Source organism: Urocampus carinirostris, chromosome 2 (genome assembly GCF_059441175.1).
Source record: "Urocampus carinirostris isolate Australia breed hairy pipefish chromosome 2, RoL_Ucar_1.0, whole genome shotgun sequence".
Taxonomy (NCBI): domain Eukaryota; kingdom Metazoa; phylum Chordata; class Actinopteri; order Syngnathiformes; family Syngnathidae; genus Urocampus; species Urocampus carinirostris.
The window spans coordinates 49,161,431-49,181,883 of NC_142350.1; the positions used below are offsets into that span (position 1 = coordinate 49,161,431).

Here is a 20,453-nt window from a genome sequence, read left to right on the forward strand (position 1 = left end):
AGTTTTTATTTTTCGTCCATTTTGACTGAATTGATCTTTTAAAAGGGTTGCATGGATAACCCTTCTGCAGAATATCTACACATTTACATTTATTTGTTTATTTATATGTGCTGATTTTTATTATTATTATCATTAGTATTAGTATTATTATTATTATTATTGAAATGCCAGCAATCTTATATTTCCAACAGTTGTGTAGAAAGCTTTTCAAAATAATAACATATAATAGAAATGATAAAATAAATGAAAGAATATAAATATATAATTGTAATATGGTGACATAACAAAATATAAAAATGTGAGATTTTTACACCACGAGCCTTTTGAGGAGAAGCTATTTTAAGATGAATATCCATTCATCGATTATCTGTACCACTTATCCTCGGTAGGGTCGCGGGGGGTGCTGGATCCCATCCCAGCCGGGCAGTGGGCAGGGGACACCCTGAACTGCTTGCCAGCCAGTTGCAGGACACACAGGGACAGACGATTCGCTCGCTCATTCACACCTAGGGACAATTTCGACCGGCAAATTAACCTGACATGCATGTTCTTGGAATGTGGGAGGAAACCAGAGTGCCCGGAGGAAACCCACGCAAGCACGGGGGAGAACATGCAAACTCCGCGCAGGAAGTTTGGCAGCTGGATTTGCACCCATGACCCTGTGCCGCACATGCGCTAACCACCACGCCGCCGTGCTGCCTATATATATATATATATATATATATATATATATATATATATATATATATATATATATATATATATATATATATAATCATGTGTTGTGATCTCTGGATTTTTCTTTTTAGTTTATCTCTCTCACAGTCGACATGCATCTACGATGAAAATTTCAGACCCTCCATGATTTCTAAGTGATTTCTGAGAAATAGCAAAATGGCAGGGTGTTCAAATACTTCTTTTCTTCACTGTATATATATGTATGTGCGTGTCACCATTGACTGTCCCCTCTTTCAAACATTTGTCCGTTCACAAGCATCTTCGACATAGCACAAAACCGTAAAGCATGGATTACAGAAACCGTTACAATGCTGGGACATGTTTTGCAAGAGTTCAACCATCGGCTTGATGTGTGGTGTGTGACCAATGATGCTTAAATTGAACATCTTTGAACATCTCATCTCATCTCATTAGCTGCACCGCTTATCCTCAGTAGGGTCGCGGGGGTGCGGGAGCCCATCCCAGCAATCATCGGGCAGTGGGCAGGGGACACCCTGAACTGGTTGCCAGCCAATCGCAGGGCACACAAGGTCAGACAACTCGCTCGCTCATTCACACCTAGGGACAATTTGGACCGGCCAATCCACCTGAAATGCATGTCTTTGGAATGTGGGAGGAAACCGGAGTGCCCGCAGGAAACCCACGCAAGCACGGGGAGAACATACAAATTCCGCACAGTAAGTCCGGTAGCTGGATTTGAACCCACACAGGAGGTTCCCAAGACCTTAGAACTGTGCCGCACAAGGCGCTAACCACTGCGCCGCCGTGCTGCCATCTTTGAACATTCCATGTAAAAATTGAGATTGTTTGTATATATTTGCGTTTATGTTCTTAATAGTTTCTGACAGTCAGTGTCAGTGTTGGGAACACCCTATATATATGAAGTCCAAATATAAGTCCTTACGAGAAGGAAACCAGAATTGCCAGTGAACGTCTCGTGACCCTCTGGCCAACGCGTCAACTCCACAAAACAACACGTTCGCAATCGTCTTCCCAGAATCAAACTCGAGTGCGGCGAGCCAAGTTAACCGTGCGAGTACGCACTCGCTGTGTTTTGCAGACTGTGTAAAGCGAGGTGATGATGTGCCGAGTGCGTAAATAGACGGGCCCTGGCTCTATTTATAAAACGGCGATGAGTGGCCCCTTTTTGCTAGCTTTGGCGCTCCAAAGTCAAACTCTTACCCGCCTGTGCGTTGAAAACATGACTGGGAAATCTCAAATCGCTTCTCAAATCGGCCGTTTTTCTGTTTTCTTTTCGAGCGGCCAACAGGAGCTCATTCAAAGCGAATTCTTATCGATTTGGAACGGGGGATCTCCAGCACATGAGTGAATGTGCAGAATGGCAATAAAACACAGGATAACATTCTTCCCAGGGCACCGTAACTGGAGTGCCAGCGATTCTTCATGCGGTGATTGTCCCGGTTTGACTGATGTAGGACAAGATTTAAAACCTGCGGGTCATCAAGTATATGTTATATTTGACGTGACCTTTCGATGTGGATGGAAGTAACAGAGTACAAATACATAAAATGATGCAACGTTTCAAAATATATATACATAAATAATCTGATGACCAGTACAAGCAGGGGACCCAAATGCGTGACGTTTCACACAATGCTTTATTAAGGGATCGGGGAAGTCATGGCGAGAGGAAAAATCTATGGAAATAATTTAGTTCCACTTCGCGACACTGTCACACATGTTGTTGATTCTTAGAAAATATTCTCATTCTTTGTCTTTAAGTTTGAAGCCTGAAATGTGTCAATACGACAAAAAGTTCTTGAGTTGCCAAAAATCTGGTGCTCCCTGGGCAGGAGGAGCAAACGATGCATGGTCGGGAGAAGGGACGGGAGAAGGAGCGTGATCGGAGATTGGAACAAGTCGGGTAGCCAGGACAAGTGGGAAGTCAGGGATAGGGGATCAGGAAACAGAATCAGGATATGGGTAGTCGGGACAGGAGAACAGAGCTTGGATCGGGGATCGATACAGGAAACAGAATCAGGATACGGGTAGCCAGGACAGAAGAACGGAGCTTGGATCGGGGATTGAAATAAGAAACAGAATCAGGATTTGAGTAGCCAGGACAGGAGAAGGGAGCTTGGATCGGGGATTGATGTAGGAAACAGGTCGCGATCAAAACGGGAGCTAGAGTCAAAAGTGTTTGCCTTTTATTTATTTATTATGGTAGTCGTTGTCACCTGTAAGATTGGAATGGAATATATATATATATATATATATATATATATATATATATATATATATATATATATATATATATATATATATATATATATATATATATATATATATATATATATATATATATATATATACACACACAGTATTTTCATTTGTTTACTAAATTTTTATATTTATTTGAAAATAAAACCAACAAAGCTTTGCTTCAAGTAAGTTTGCAAGGTAAAAAAGAATGCAGTTCAGAAAAAAATAACTAATTAGATTCATAGTTGGTGCCATTTTTTAAAATATTTGTAGGTTGTGCGTAACTACAATTAAGTGGTTAGGAATTCATCCATCTGGCCAATTGTTCAAAAGCTTTTAATAATCATCACTCCTAACATCCGTCCCTTGATTTCATGAATGGAATGGATTTTTTTCAATATGTTTTTCTTTAACAGATATTGTAGTTGCATGGCCTATAATTACTTCTTAATTTAATAGGGTGGTCGGAAGTGACTAAGTACAAAAACATAAATCACAGAACCTTTAATTTATACATAGTTTCATGGCTAGCGTTTACTTCTTGATTTAATAATGTGGCTGAAAGTATCAAAGTACAAATATATATATATATATATATATATATATATATATATATATATATATATATATATATACATATATACATATAAAGACAACCTTTAACTAATATTTTGAATGGTTGTCACTGCCACCTATAGGACTGGAATGGATAGGTGTTTTTTTAACAGATAATGTAGTTGCTTAGCTATTGTTACATCTTGATTCAATAATGTGGTCGAAAGAAGCAAAGTACAAATACATGACATTTTGCTCATATTTTGTATGGCCGTGACTCCCGCCTGTAAGACTGGAATGGATTTTAAAAAATGAAACCCTACATAACGCGACGGAACCTTTAGCTAACATTAATTATGGTAATCACTGCCACCTATAGGACTGGAATGGATTTTTTTTGTGTGTTGACAGATATGGTAGTTGAAGGGCCAGTAAATACTTCTTGTTTTATAACGTTGTCGGAAGTACAAAGTGAAAATACATTAAAAAAAAAAAAAAAACTTTAGCTAAAATCTTGCATGTCGTCACTGCCTCCTGCAGGAGTGGAATGAAATTGATTTTTTTCTCTTTTTTAAAAAATATTGTAGTTGCATGGTTAGTAATTACTTCTTGAATTAAAAATATGGTAGATAGTGACAAAGTACATACAAATACACAATATCTAACTAATATCTTTTATGATCCTGACTCTCGTGGTTTAGGTCCTACCTGTCAGACAGGATGCAATGTGTTAACTATGGCAATCTGACCTCTAAACAATCTAATGTCCCTTGTGGTGTTCCTCAAGGCTCTGTACTTGGCCCCCTTCTTTTTAGTATTTATATGATCCCGCTTGGTGACATTATCCGCAAGTATAATATTAGTTTCCATTGCTATGCAGATGACACTCAACTGTATGTGCCACTGGAAAAAACTGGACATTTAAGTTTTAGAAATCTGGAGGCTTGCCTTACTGAGATTCAAAGATGGATGTCAAATAATTTTTTTACGCCTTAACCCAGAAAAAACTGAAATGTTGATTATTGGTCCAGCTCACTGTCGTCAGTTGTTTTCGTACACTACCCTGAACCTAGACAAATGTAATATCACCCATAGTGACTCGGTCAAAAATCTAGGTGTTATATTTGATCCTAATCTGTCGTTTCAGTTACACGTGAAAAATATTACTAGAATAGCTTTCTACCACCTCCGTAATATTGCGAAGATTCGTTCAATGCTGTCCCAATCAGATGCAGAGATTTTAATTCATGCGTTTATTACTTCTCGGCTTGATTACTGTAATGTATTGCTTTCTGGTCTCCCGATGTCTAGCATTAAAAGTTTGCAGCTGGTTCAGAATGCGGCAGCTAGACTTTTGACTAAGACCAAAAAGTTTGAGCATATTACTCCTGTATTGGCCAACTTGCACTGGCTCCCAGTCCACTTAAGATGTGACTTTAAGGTTCTCTTATTAACATATAAATGTTTGCATGGGCTTGCACCCTCTTATCTCTCCGATTTGATTTCCCCCTATGTTCCTGCACGGAGTCTGCGCTCGGAAAATGCCGGTCTACTTGTGACTCCGAGAGCCAAGAAGTCTGCGGGCTCGAGAGCGTTCTCCATCCGGGCCCCGGTGTTATGGAACGCCCTGCCTCTGGAGATAAGATCTGCAACCTCAACGGAAGTTTTTAAATCGAGGCTTAAGACACACTTCTATTCCAAAGCATATGATTGATGCCCACCTCATATTCTGTTTTGTCCTGTCTTTTTCCGACGCCTGCCTGGCTGATACGAAGGAGAAGGATGATTTGGGATGGGTCAGCGGACCGGCGTCTGACCTGCAGCATGTCAACCCCTGCATTTACCAGCTGGCAGAGACGGGAGGCAGCGTCGTGGCCGTCATAGACTTTCTGGACTGGTTTGCAGGCTGGGGGCGTCGTTGATGTCATGCACTTTCCGGACATTTTCAACATCTTACCTTATGTTTACTATTATGTGTACAGTAATGCTAATTGTAATTCACCCTGGTCAATCCTGGAAGGGGGATTACCACATGTGAGGTCCTTTCTCAAGGTTTCTCTTTTCTCCTCACACTGAGGTTTTTGAGTTTTTCCTTGCCCGCATGCTGGTTTAAGATCAGGTAATTGTGTCATTTTGTAACTGTAATCCTGTGCAGTCCTTTGAGACATTTTTGTGATTAAGGGCTATATAAATAAATTTGACTTGACTTGACTTGACTTGACTGACTCCCACCTATAGAACTGGAGTGGAATTATTTTGTATTTATATTATTTTGATATATTTTATTGTTTCTTTGCTGGTAATTACTTCTCGATTTAAAATGTGGTCTAAAGTAACAAAGTACAAATACACATAAAGAAAAAAACCTTTAGCTTTTTGCATGGTTGTCACTGCCATCAATGGGACTAGAATGGAAACGTTTTTTTTGTTATTTTTTTTAGCTATGTATATTTTTTTTTACAGATATTGTAGTTTCATGGCTAGTGTTTACTTCTCGATTAAATAAAGTGTTTGGAAGTAGCCAAAAATGAATACATAAAAAAAAAAAAAAAAACGTTAAAAAATGTCCTGTATGGTTATCACTGCCACCTATAGGACTGGAACGGAATGGATTTTTCTTTAACAGATATTGTAGTTGCATGGCCAGGAATCACTTATTGATTCACTATTGTGGTTCAGAAGTAACCAAGAACAAAAACATGAAAATACACAAAGCTGATATTTTTATGGTCGTGGCTTACACCGACATGACTGGAATGCTTTTTGTTTTTTGCTGTTGTTTTTTAACAGATATTGTAGTTGCTCATCAAGTAATTACATACTGACTTCATAATGTGATCGGAAGTAACGAAGTACAAAGACATGAAAATACACAACCCTTGGCTAACATGTTGTATGGTTGTGACTGACCCCTATTGGACTTGAACAGAATAGTTTTTTCTCAGAAATTTTTCTTAAAATGTTTCCTTCTGTTAACAAATATTGTAGGCACATGGCTAATTATTACGTCTGTGTTCAATAACTCTTTACTCAACAGCTAGTAGAAAATAGACAAATTAAACTCAGTGTTTATTACAAAAGTTGTGGTCGCAATAGCTGCAGAGTAACCAAGACATTTTACTCACTCGGCGACCATCTGAGGAGTTTATCGATTTAACGTTTGTGCATGAACCTCATCTCATCTCATCTCATTAGCCGTACCGCTTATCCTCAGTAGGGTCGCGGGGGGCTGGAGCCCATCCCAGCAATCATCGGGCAGTGGGCAGGGGACACCCTGAACTGGTTGCCAGCCAATCGCAGGGCACACAGGGACAGACAACGCATTCGCTCATTCACACCTAGGGACAATTTGGACCGGCCAATTCATCTGAAATGCATGAGGAAACCCACGCAAGCACAGGGAGAACATACAAACTCCGCACAGAAAGTCTGGAGCTGGATTTGAACCCACGACAGGTTCCCATGACATGAACTGTGCCGCACAAGCGCTAACCACTGCGCCGCCGTGCTGCCCTGTGCATGAACCAAACAGTAATAATACAATTGTAGTTAGATTTTTAATTCAGTTTATTATAGTTTTCTTATTCTTAATATGTACTTTTTATTGTGTGATGATAAAAATGTATTTATAGAAAAGAAAATTCTTGTAAAATAAATTTGAAATGTTTATGTTTTGGAAAACAAATAAATCAATGAATGATTGATTTTAATTTGGTTCATATATTTAAAAAAAATGATATGTATTCTTCATTTTCTTCTTGTTTTATGATTGATCAAGATTTGCAGGTAGGAAGTCAAATGATACAGACACTCTCATGGATGTTTATTTTTCGCTTTATTAAAACACAAACCTATTTACACACTGGAATATATAAAAAAGCATTTTTGACAATAATATCTACATTTATATTCTGTTTATTCAAATATATATAGTACGAGTATGTATATATTAAACTATGAAAAATACTATATACCCGTTGCTAATTGGCTTGAAATCACAACAGAATAACATCTTCTGTATTTAAATATATACAAAAAAACCTCATATAAAAAATACTCATGTCATATATTCTTTATCCTATGCGTAGAACAGCTTAATTGACTGCAGTTAAAATATACCGTACAATGGATTTGAATCTCAAGGAAGAACTGTACAAATAACCATGGAGGTTAGGTCAATTTTACCCAAGAAGTGAATCGGTCCACACCAGAGATAAGATTGGGCCTAAAAAATCTGACCCAGCCCAAGATCAATCAATGAACCTGATTTGAACTAGGATGGAGCTAGGAAGTGATGGAATTCTATTATCTGAAAGCTCTTCTCCCGGTTCCCCTTTCAAGGTCAAAATCCATTGATGTCTTCTCACCTTATTTTGAGTGTGTACTAAACAACATTACAAGAGGTACAGTTCATTTTCTAGTTCACTATCCACACAATGTTTTAGTGTACATTTCTATAAACATCTATTTATCTATTTTTCAAAAGTCAGCGAGAGGGAAGCCTCGCTTAAACATTTACATCTTAGGCCGAAATCTGGGTTGGATCAAGATCTGACTCGGGCTTGGGCTTAAGATCTTCTGGTCTGCACCTTACCCAAATTGGGTAATGTTTGACCCAACTGTTCTTAGAGTGTAGGTCAGGGGTCCCCAATGGGGCCTTCGGGTAGCAGGCTGAGGTGCCCGTGGACCTTTTCTGAAAATAGCTTACCAATGCTGGGTCATTGTGATTTTTTATTAAAATGATTTTTTTGGGTGGTTGCCTGAGTCTCGTTAACCCTATTTCCAATAATTAACCTGGTTGTAACATTGTAATAACATAGTAATAACATGATAAGTTGTTATTTTAGAAATGTTACCAAACTGAGTGGCCTTTGCGCTATCAAAAAGTAGCTCTCAGCTTGAAAAGGGTTGGAGACCCCTGCTGCAGGTATTTTAGGGTAAAAAAACGTTTTACCTCTCCCCTCTCCCTTCCCTCACAATCTCCCCCTCCACCCCTCCTCCCACCTCCCTGATTTTCCTGGCCTCCCTCTCGGCCTCCTCTGCCCTCTTGTTCTCCTCCTGCTCCGTTTTGCTAAGCCAGGGTCCCCCGAGGTAGCTCAGGATCTCCTCGGGGCTCCCCCGTTTCTCCGGTTCCGGATGTAGGAGCTGCCGCAGGAGCGCCATAACCAGCGAGCTGAGGCCGTGAAACTGCGACGGAGGCGGGTTATCACGGTGGTTCTGCTTCATAACGGCATAGCAATCGACTTCGTCGCCGGCGTTCCTGTTCCCGAACTCGAACCACGCTTTATATTTGGTGTAGCCTGGGTCGTCGCCGGTGCTCTCCTCCCAGGGGAAGCAGCCGGTTAAAAGGCAGTACGTGAGGATGCCCAAGGCCCAGCTATCGATGCTGGGCTCCACACTTATCCACATAGTCTCGGCCTCCTCCTCTTCTTCTTTGCTTTTTTCCGTCTCCTTTGCGGGCTCCACCTCGGGGGTGCAGAAGGGCGACTGGTACCAAACGGCGCCCACGGTGTGACCCACTGGTCGGGTCAGGCCGAAATCGCCCAGTTTGACCCAACGGCAGGAGCTGTCGCATAGGAAGATGTTTTCGGGTTTGATGTCGCGGTGGACGAAGCCCAGGGTGTGGAGGTGCGTCACGGCACCGCTCAGCTGAGACATCACCCGCTGGACGTGCTCTTCGTCCAGTCCTACCTGCAAGTACCAATGCAAATGATCATTTGGCACTGGCAGTGGTTTGTGGTTAGGTATTACTAAACAGATTTTTTGTTTCTACTAAGTCATAGTCAAGTCATATTTACTTGTATACAAAAAGTCTCAAAGGGCTGTACAGAGCACAACAACAAAATAAATAGTAAAATGACATCAGCTATATAAAATATTTTATAGGAACGGAAATATCTTAAGCGAAATATGGAAACTATGTAGCTTTTTTTACATAGAATCCAAATGCCAAATATGATTATATAAAGGATAATAATATTGTAAAGTTCATACTCAGGTAAAGAACTAAATTGGAGCCAGATAACTAGCTAAAATAGTAAAAAAAAGATCAAATGTTAGCTCGATAGCATGCAAAAAATGTTAAACGCTAGGTAGATAGCCTGCGAAATGGCTAAAAATGTACAAAGATAGCTAGGCACAGAACATGTAGTGTTCCTCCCCACAATTATGCAAATATGTTGCCAAATATTTGATGCAATTGGGGACCCCAAGAAATATAGTCTCAAAGTTGAACCTTCAGCTTGTTTCCTGTAGAGGTGGGACGTCATTGAAGGAACACAGCTCTTTAAAAATGGCACATCCCATTAACGCAACATGTGAGGCCAGCTCCGAAACAGACAGCGATTGGAGTGAACAACGATTGCATGCCGCTTATTTCTGCTGAAAGTTGCTTTTCGTCCATGTTTTTTACCAACAGTGTTGCAGTTGATTTACTTTTGTCCCGCTAGCTCCCCGTGAGCATCAGGGCTGCCGAAGGGCTTTTCTGTTTTGTTTGCTCCCGATTGGCTCTTGTTGTCTGCCCAGAGTGGGTTGTTTGGCCTGGTCTGGCGTGTGCTGTATTACCTGCCAGCTTTGTGTTTATTGCTGTAACTTTTCATTGTTGGTCCCCGGTTGGCCTGACTGCTCACTACGTGATTTTTGATCAGCAATCTGGCGTTAGTGCCCTTTTTGCCTCATTCTTTGCACTGTTTATCCCTAGCCAGCTTTGAGTTTCTTTACTGCTGTCCATTTTTTGTGCCGGTTAGCATGGCTGCTCACTGCGTGTCTTTTTTTTGTCCGTTTTTCCACCCATGCTGTGGCCGACTTTCGTTGATCAGTCCCTGTAAGCCCCCTGGTGGCGGATCTCTGTTTTTTTATTTATTTTTTTCATTTTTATCATTCTTCCCCTTTTTCCTGCACGCCCTTTGTTGCACCTTTACTGCATCCACCTGTGACACAACACCTAGGCATTCTCCCAAAAAATTACCAAAACTTAAAACAAGTGTAACCTCTGCGACTATTAACAAGTAACACAATATGGTGACTGGCCTGGTAAGGCGCCGGTGTTCCTCCGATAATTTCACAGCTCAGGATGACAAAGACAAGACATGCTGTCTTCAAAATGCATTATCTCGGAAAACAATTTGAAAATACTGACAAAATATGAATAGATTTTATACAAAAAAAATGTGTACTATTTCCTCACATCTTACATTCTTAAGAATTTGGGAATACATTTAGCTGTTCAAATGGTGAGGAACTGGGACTATGGTTAAGCATCATTCAGCCACTTTAGTCCTAAAATATGGACTATATTGGAGGACATCCGGTTTGCGGGGACCCTTGTTGATTTTAAGGGGCTCAAGGCCCCACTTTTTTAATATATATACCGTATGTGTTAACTGACCTCTGATACGATGACGTTGTAGAGATCACCGTAGAGGCCGGCTTGTTGGGCAAAGACGTAGTGCGAAGAGGTGGAAAAAAAAATGCCGAGCGCCCGCGTTAGTGACGGATGCGTGCAGTAGGAAAGGGACAAGTTGTATTCTCTCAGGAAGGACGTGAGGCTCGTAGACTCACGGGGGAAGAACTTCAGCGCCATCGGAGTTCCTGGAAAAGGGTAAACGACGTTATCGTTTACTTTTATGAGTAAAGTAATCCCTCCCTACCTTGTGCTTCGTACTTCGCGGCCTCAGTCATTTTGGATTGAAATATATTCCTTGATTCATTATCCCCCAATTGCATATTGGCAGTGGCGCCACCTAGGGGTGGCCAGGGGGGGCCATTCCGCTCTCTATAAATTTCCGTTCGTTTCAGTGCCTGGTCACACTTTCTTTCTTTTCTTTCTTTTGTGTTACATTAAGCAACAATATGAGTGTACGCTGCACATACGGAATAGTCTGTTGGGAAGCATTTTTTATGTTTTGTTTATTCATTAATAATTAGTTTTGTATCACATTAATATTGTGTTGGGAAATATCCAGCTAAGATCTGTTATCCCTGGTCCACTATTGCTAAAAGTGGGGGCCAAGAGAGCAAATTTGTGTGATGCATAGGGGCTCTTTTTCATTCTTCCCACCTAAAATTATTAAAACCTGGCCTAGGCCAGCGGAGTGGATTATGGGCGGAGTTCGGGCCACCAAAGTTTGCTGTCTGGGGCTGCCCAAAATGAAAATGAATTGCATTGTTTTGGTTGTGATCCATTATCCTCAGTCAAGTATTGCTGAGAGCCAAGAGAGAAAATCTGTGTCGTGCATGGAGGTTCGTTTTTTGTTCTTTTCACCTAAGATTAATAGAACCCGAGCTGCTGTGATACATTATCCCTGGTTGACTATTGGTGAGAGCAAGGGCCGCACTTTTATTTGTCTTGGGTTTGGCCTGTGGAAGCAGGCCAATGTGGTCCTCTTGAACTGAAAATAAACTGCACTGTTTTGTTCGCGATCAATTAACCCCGTTTAAGTATTTCTGGTAACAGAATCAAGGGAGCAAAAATGTGTCATGCATGACATCCACCCAAAATCAACAACTGTGTGGTTGTGATCCATTATTTCTAGTCAACTATTGCAACGAGGTATGAGGTCCAACATGTTAATAATTTGCGTTTGGGTGTACTTGATGAGTTTTCGCATGTTGCAGGGGGTTTTAGTGTGTAGTGTAGTGTGTTTTCTCTTTTTTAAATATTTCTTTTTTATTATTTTTATTTTAGTTTTCCCTTTTTTTCTCTTTTCCTTTTTTTCCTTTTTTTTCCCACAAATCGAACATTCTGGCAGGGACGCCATGTAATAATTGACCACTGAAAGTTGTTGTATTGTGTCATGCAACCAAAATGAGTGCTACAAAGCACAAGGAGGATTGTTGTTTATTTTAGAGGATATGTAATTTTTTTATCAAATTTTCTTCCTTTTTGTTATTCCTATTTTCCCCTTTTTGTGTGTTTTTAAACTCTGATTGATTCAAACCTGGAGCTCCTTTGTTGTTGGTTTTATCTTATTCTTTATGTTAACATCTATGAGAGTAAGCGGGTAAAAATTAAAGTGCATTAAATAGATAGATACATTGAGAATTTAACCGATATTATTCCTGGCTTGAAATCACTTTAACTGACTAGTTGCATGGCACATCAAACATCTTCTGAATGCCGCCAACAAATGTAACTTTGCCCTCCGGGGCCGATTGTGTTACAAACGCATTAAAGAAACCCAATCCTGAAGAATTGCGCTTGATTGGGTGTGTAAAAAGGCAAAATGGCCTTCATCCAAACACCCGTCCGTCCTCGACGGTCGCATGACACGACAGAAAGTTTCATCACAAGTATGAAACCCGATCCTGGATTACTTACATTAGCGGCTTGATTTCGCATGTTACCTAACTAAATTATGGAGCGGCGAGGCAGGGAATTTTTCACACGCCGACGATTGAGACGTAATGAGCTGGTAGCTGTCATCGCGACGGGCCGACTGACCTTTCTTTTTATGCACGGCCAGCATGACCTTGCCGTAGGAACCTTCTCCGAGGAACTTTAGCACCTGGAAGTGGTCGGACACCTTTAGGCTGGGGATGGCCTGCGCTGACAGGAAGCAACGCTCGTCCAGCTCCTTTGCAGTTGCTGCCTGCTAGGGAACAGAAGAGGGATGAGTCTGTCTGTCTGTCTGTCTGTCTGTCTGTAAAGCCATTCAACCATCCGTCTCTCATTCTTTCTCTCTCCTTCTCTCTTACTCTCTTACTCTCTCTTTCTCTTTTTAATTATTTGTCTCAATTCTTTCTCTCTCACCCTCTTTCTCATCCTCTCAGTCTCACTCTTTCTCTTTATTTCTCATTCTCTCAGACTCACTCTTTACCTAAATCACTCTCTCTCTCATTCTGTCTCACGCTTTCCCCCCTTCTCATTCTTTCTGTCTCACTATTTCACTCTCTTTCTCTTTCACTCGGTCTCACTCTTTCTCTCACTTTATCATTCTCTGTCTCACTCCTTCTTGTTCTCTCTGTCTCACTATTCCTCTCACTTTCTCATTTTCTCTCTCACTCCCATTCTCTCACTCTGTCTCTCTCATTTTTCTATCTCATTCATTTTTGATCTCTTCTCATTTGTTATCTTTCGCATTCCCTCTTATTTGTTCTGTATTCTGTATAGCACTCTCATTTTTACTCTCTCTCTCTTTTGCTCTTATTCTCTTTCTCCTTCTGCTTCATATTATCTCTCTCTCTCTCTCTCTCTCATTGTCATTTGAACTGCGCATTATGGTCGTGAAAATGCAGTATATATGATATAAATTTATATACATTTGTGTTTTGTATATAAACAACAGATAACTGTCATGAACCGGAACAGGATCAGGACCCAAATGTGTGATGTTTCTCACACAAGCCTTTTATTTTATGGGAAATGGGGAGTCATGCATGTTAGGCAGAAGTCTGGAGTGGAATGACAGGATATCAAAATTAAACAGGACAAACTAGACAGGGACGAAAACTGGAGATAATAATAAACAGGACAAAAATAGATGGGAACAATACCGGACAGGAAACGCAGGCAGGAAACCGGACAGAGTCAAAACCCATGTCTTGCGGGGCAGAGGTTCGTTGACGGACTGACAAAGGGTAATTGAGAGCCCTGAGCTTAAATATAAGGAAAGCCAATCCGTCAACGAGCCGCAACTGGCGCCACACGGGCGGGGCCAATTGGGCGCCATGGCAACCGTGACAATAACTCTCATTCACTTCAAATTGAATATTACTCCCAACGTATTGCAACAAAATAAACACGTGCTTGCAAATTTCCACACTCAAAAATGAATGCCTTTTACAAATAAATCATAAGAATATTTATCATATACAGACTAAGTAAATATAGCAAGGAAGAATACTCTATATAAAAATGCGTTGCAAAAATGATCAATAATTCACAAAGCTTTTCAAAGTTTTAGATGTTGAAACAATAATACCAATAATATAACAAAAGTGTATAAAGCAAATAATTGCTACAAAATATTGAATGCATTTGTTTTATTCACAATTCTTGAATTGCATTGATTTAAAATATAATATTCAGAGACAACACGTTTACAACGTGAACGAAATACTCGCAAACCAATCATTTTAAAAGATTTAAAAGACACAAAAGATGCACCCAGGTTTGGTCGACCTCCCTAAAAGAATTTCCCAAGAGATATTTTCTTCCTTGTCGCCCACAAGCAGCCTCATTATCGGTAACGTTATCTTACAAAACTCGGACTCGTTCGTATAAACACGCTTCTGCCGACGTGACTGTCTTTGAATTTTTGCGGATATTTGATTCCGCCGCGCTTAATCCGACATTGAGACACCACCGTAAAAATAGAGCTGTCTTTGAGGGACTTTTCAAATCAAAACAAAACATAATTCAAGTTTTTTTTTGGAGAGCTTTTCATTTCAAATCAAATCACCTTTATCTGTATAGCCCTTACTCAAAAATGTCACAAAAGACTACACAGCCCGCAATAACACCATCCCCTGATCTGAAACCGACAACAGGGCTGAAGATTTAAATAATAATTACTCTTTCATAAACCATCAAGGGAAGACTTAACTAATCAACAAGCAAAAACATATTTCAGAGATAAACCTTTTTTTTACCTGACAGTGACAAAATAACAGAATGAACTGCATTTAGTTGATATTTTTACATTGCAAACATCCCACATGTGAAAAAAAATACTTATTTTGAGGCAGTTTTTATGCACTCTAAAAATACACACAAGTTTATATAAATCTAAAAAAAGATGGAAAACAAAATGTTGTGTCAAATCGTCCCAGCTCTCATATTAACCAAATACCATTGGACAAAGCGTTGTAAAACAGTCAAAAGGTCTTCCTGTAATTCAATTTGTTATTACTATTAGTAGCCTTGTATCATCAAGACAATTTATCGACCTTCATTTTCCTGATTTATGGGGGGATCGGTGATTGGCCAATCATTTGTATAATAAACTGATCTCTGTGGTTGGTTAACTGATAAAAGAAACACCTAAATAAACCCATAAAGAAAGAAAGAAAGAAAGAAAGAAAGAAAGAAAGAAAGAAAGAAAGAAAGAAAGAAAGAAAGAAAGAAAGGATCAGACAAAGAAAGAAAGAAAGAAAGAAAGGAAGGATTAGACAAAGAAAGAGAGAAATAAACAAAGAAAGAAAGGAAGGATTAGACAAAGAAAGAGAGAAATAAACAAAGAAAGAAAGGAAGGATTAGACAAAGACAGAGAGAAAGAAAGAAAGAAAGAAAGAAAGAAAGGAATGATTTGACAAAGAAAGAAAGAAAGAAAGAAAGAAAGAAAAAAATGATTGGACAAAGAAAGAAAGAAAGAAAGAAAGACAGAAAGAAAGAAAGAAAGAAAGAAAGGAATGATTTGACAAAGAAAAAAAGAAACAAAGAAAGACAAAAAACTGAAACAAGAGTGAGGGAGGAACAGAAAGAGGCAGATAGAATGGAAGAGAGGGATAAAAATAAAGAGAGGGTAAGAGAGATAAATGAGAGCGAATGACAGTGAGATAGAAATAGAGATAGAGAGATATAGATAGAGAGATAGATAGATAGATCAATTAGTAAAATCATAATGCATATTAAAATGTTTGCAACAGCAGTATAGTTTGATTAAACACATATTTCAAAATGCGTAATCGCACAATTATTTTTTCTCATAACAAAAATCACAGAGGAGTCATACACCTTGATTGCATGATGAAATTATTGCTGCATCTAACAGCATGACTCATGGATTTTTTTAGCGCTCCACATGGGCCAACATTCTGACCAATGTCGAAAAGACATAAACTGACGATGGTCATCACAAGAAGAGGTGTGTAGCTTTGCATGAGAAAAAGTAGGGATGCACAAAAACTGTCTGTCGATACTTATCAGACCCATAACACACAAATATGTGATAACAGGTATCGGCCTGAAAGAACAGAAACAAAACTGATAACTAGTTACTTGATTCCTCACTGTAATATTCAATCCTTTGAACTATTTATCAGAAATATTCTAAACATGTATTTTCCTCATTAGAATATATTTTGATTTTCTATAGAAGTAGTAGCACAACTTGGTCATGTCTGCTCTGTAACACCTTATAATGTGCATGAGGCACTGGAGAGCTTATCAATTATATGCTTCAGAACGTGTACAGGGTGTTGTGATTGTACAATCTTCTTAACTTAACTATAACACCGAGTTTTGTTTTTACAATGTTTATTTTTCTTCTTAGTGAGAGTTCCCTGACCAATGAAGGGTTTTATACATTTTACTATAAGTTACATTTATTGAATGCATTGAAGATTTTCACAGAGAAGGCTTAAGTACAACGACAGGTCACGCCGTTCCAAATGCGAATGTTTTGTTTAGTTCTGTTGATAACAGGACTCTGACGGAGAAGGCCATACGCAGGACGCCAGGAACTGATTTGATAAACTCTTGAGGTCCAGACATCGAGGCGAGATGGTGGGGCCACGTGGGGGCTTTTCCTGGCCCGCCCATGGGAGGAGCCGGGACACCAAAAAAAACATGGGCCGGGAGAAGAACTTGAGAAGATCGAGGGAGAACGAGAGAGAAGGCTTGACGGAGACTCGAGTGACACTAGTTAGGCTAATCCGGCTAATTCGATGGAGTTCACTTAGTTTATTTTATAAGAAATTAAATTTCCCCCAGTGTGAAAATGTCGGCTATTCTTGTCCATCTTTTCCCAAAAAGAAACGAGCGTGCATTGTTAGGTGGTGTTTGGTTCGAACAATTTGATAAACAGTACATTTTTAATAGTTTATTTCCTAACACCAAGTAAGCAAACAAGTGTCTTAATCACAACATCGAGTGTTACTTTTCTGTACTAAACATATCCAAAGTGTACTGTACATCTTTTAATGTTTTGTACTCCTTTAGCAAGTCATCGTTACCATAAACTTGCTTCACTTGCCGCGCTAAGAAAGACATCTATATCTGTAATTGGCTAAATGTCACATTTCCCTGAAAAGCATTTGTGTATTTATTTGTATACCTGCTGATACCTACTACTAAATACCTACTAACGTGTACAGCTAAGATAACGCTACTTGATAAGAATGAGGGATATATTTTTCTTATCCAAGGCACTTGTGCTATTCACAGTTGGATCTTGTATGATGCTCAGAAAAAACACATTTTTACATAATCAACACACCCATAACCCTTTGCGCTTTCTACTATATTTCTAAGTCATTGTGATGGTGCTCATTAATCGTCATAGTGATTACTGACAAACTAAGTATCGATCGATTGATTGATAAAGTCAAGCTCCAGTTTTTCCAACATAACTCCTTGGAGATATTTTTAAAATAACGGTACAATGTTATAGTAAATGTAAACAAGAAAAAAGACACTCATACCAATAATTGGAGTTTGCATGTAACTAGTATCTTATCAACATTAGTCTCCAGCTATGGAATTTTACTAGTTATCACGGGATCAGCAACCTGCGGCTCCAGAGTTGCGTGTGCCTCTTTAGCGCCGCCCTAGTGGCTTCCTGGAGATTTTATGAAAATGCTTGGAAACAGGAAAAGAAGGAGAGCAAAATGATAACTGTAATGTATTGCTCTCTGGTCTCCCGATATCTATCATCAAAAGTTTGCAGCTTGTTCAAAATGCGGCAGCTAGGACAAGGAAATTTGATCATATTGCTACCATTTTAAGCTAACTTGCACTGGCTCCTGGTTGTTTATGTCACGGTTGCCATGGCGCCCAATTGGCCCCGCCCGTGTGGCGCCAGCTGCAGCTTGTTGATAGATTGGCTGCCAGTATTTAAACTCTGTCCTGTCAGTCCCCTTTTGTCGGTCCGTCTGCAAATCTCTGTTTTTACATGGCAAACCCTTTTTCGCCGGTCCCGTTTTTTGCTCCTGTTTGTCTCCCGCTACAATCTGTTTGATCTCGATCACGTCTGCTTTCCTGTCCCGAATAACGATCCGTTTTTGACCTCGACCACGTCTACTCTCTTCTCCTGGCTTTCGACTTGTTTCCGATCCCGACCACGTTTTTGCTCTTCTATCCAGCTACGGAAGTGCAACTTCAGAGCGACCTGCCGCGGAAGTGCAACTTCAGAGCGACCTGCTCACCGCGCCCAGCAATCCCTGGATTGTAGGCGCAGCCCTTTCCCGTCTTCCCAATAAATCTTGTGAGAAACATTACGCAAGTGGGTCCTGTTTCCGTTCTGGTCTTGACAGTTTAGGATGTGAGTTTAAGGTTCTGTTACTATCTTTTATGTATAAATCCCTTTTTATTTTGATTTGGAAAAAAGGTCATCTAAAAAATTTTTTTGTGCAGCTCCAGACATTTTCGTTTTTTGATGTTGCTGTTTTTAGTCTGCTAAGGTTTTTTTCTCATTTTCGGTTGCTGAACGCTTATTGATTGTCAGAATGAAAAAACAGTTATCGTGCATCCCTAAAAACATGTTTATATAACCGTAATTTCCACACTCTAAGGTGCACCGAATTATAAGGTGCAACATCTAAAACAGTCTTTTGTCATATATATTTTTCCATATAATGCACATTTGACTATAAGGCGGATGAAATTAGAACTAAAGTAAGAGCTACCGTATTAATCGTTACACTGGTGCACATTCTAAACACACAGTATAGATTAATGCACTTATTGATGTGTTCTAAAAATGTTTGCTGACCAAATTTGCAAAACATGGTATGCAACAGGAAGTGAACCCAGGCTGTGGCGGTGATAGTCATGGTACCAGAGACAAATGATAGGAAATGGAGAAAACAGACAATCGTCCTGAAAGACATAAATAAACGTGAAAAACCATGACGCGCACGATGACTATAAATGTGTCCCTTACAACGCTCACAATGGAAAATATTAGAATATAAGTTAGTGTCCATATAGCATATGATATGCACATAAAAAGTTAAAAATCATCTCTGGTACCGCTACTAATAATAATTTCATGATGAGACCAAATCTAAAGTCTTTCCGCATGTCATCTATACTAAGGATGGAAGGACTAGTTGTGGTACCGGTCCAATCCAAGTAAATACACGATATTATCGATCAATACCGACCCGATACAGTTCTTGCACAGAAATGTCATGACCCCTGAATAATTGAACCCCTCTCCCATGAATAATTTTATAATTACTACAAACTCAGCATATAGATTTCAGGCACTTAAATGTTCTATTTTTGATTGAATAACTGCATTGCAAACTTTAACTGTATAAAAAAATCTATATAAATATTTATATTACTTTCAGAACAAAAATCGAGCGACAAATCAAAGCAGCAGCACTGTAACAAAAATATAAGTTATGTATAAAATACCCTTTATTGCATAATATTTAGAAAATTAAGTGCAAATACAATTTAAAAAGCTTTTATCACAGTATAAAAATAAAGTACTTGTACTACAAAAGCTGTTTTAGAACAAAAGTCAAGATAGTCAAACCCAAAAAAGCAACAAGGTAACCAAATTACAAATTCTGTATGATAATGTCAATAAGACAACAATAATATAGTAATAGTCAAAAGTTAAAATGGGAAGTATCGATCCCAAGACAACAGTGTCATTACGATCCAAGTACTTGTTCAGTATCGATCTGCCCACCCTCGTTCTATACCAATGGTGGTCCAGTAATTGTGCTTCAGCGCTTTTACCACCGCAACCCGGACTCAACTCCCGTTGCATTCAATCGCAAAGTTTGAACTGAGAATAAGTGAAACAAAATATTGTGCCGATTGTCAATCAAGCATTAGTAGTGCAGATTATACACGAATAACTATGGTACTTACTGTCATGCTTATTGAAGTTAAGTTGTGGTCCTTGAATTCTGCAGATCTTCCTCACGAGTTCTCCACTCGGATGCAGCAGGTGAGCTGCACTCTTGTTCGTCCCGCTTCGACTGATCGAGTGTCCCTGCAGCAGGCCAAGTAGACAATGAGGCCCTCTCCCCCC

The 20,453-nt window shown here is 39.5% G+C and overlaps 1 protein-coding gene across 2 annotated transcripts; it reads right to left on the reverse strand.

The window, feature by feature from the left end:
- Positions 1–7,334: 7,334 nt before the first annotated feature.
- Positions 7,335–20,453, reverse strand: sbk3 (SH3 domain binding kinase family, member 3). 2 transcript variants are annotated; one of them, XM_088328004.1, is made up of 4 exons: positions 20,291–20,453; positions 12,959–13,106; positions 10,904–11,106; positions 7,335–9,207 (listed from the first exon to the last, which is right to left on the reverse strand). In XM_088328004.1, exons 1-4 carry the CDS (start codon positions 20,294–20,296, stop codon positions 8,467–8,469), a joined length of 1,098 nt encoding a protein of 365 aa, XP_088184130.1. In that variant the 5' UTR covers positions 20,297–20,453; the 3' UTR covers positions 7,335–8,466. The 2 variants fall into 2 exon arrangements, with proteins under 2 accessions (XP_088184130.1, XP_088184129.1); XM_088328003.1 differs by having other exon boundaries at positions 12,959–13,109.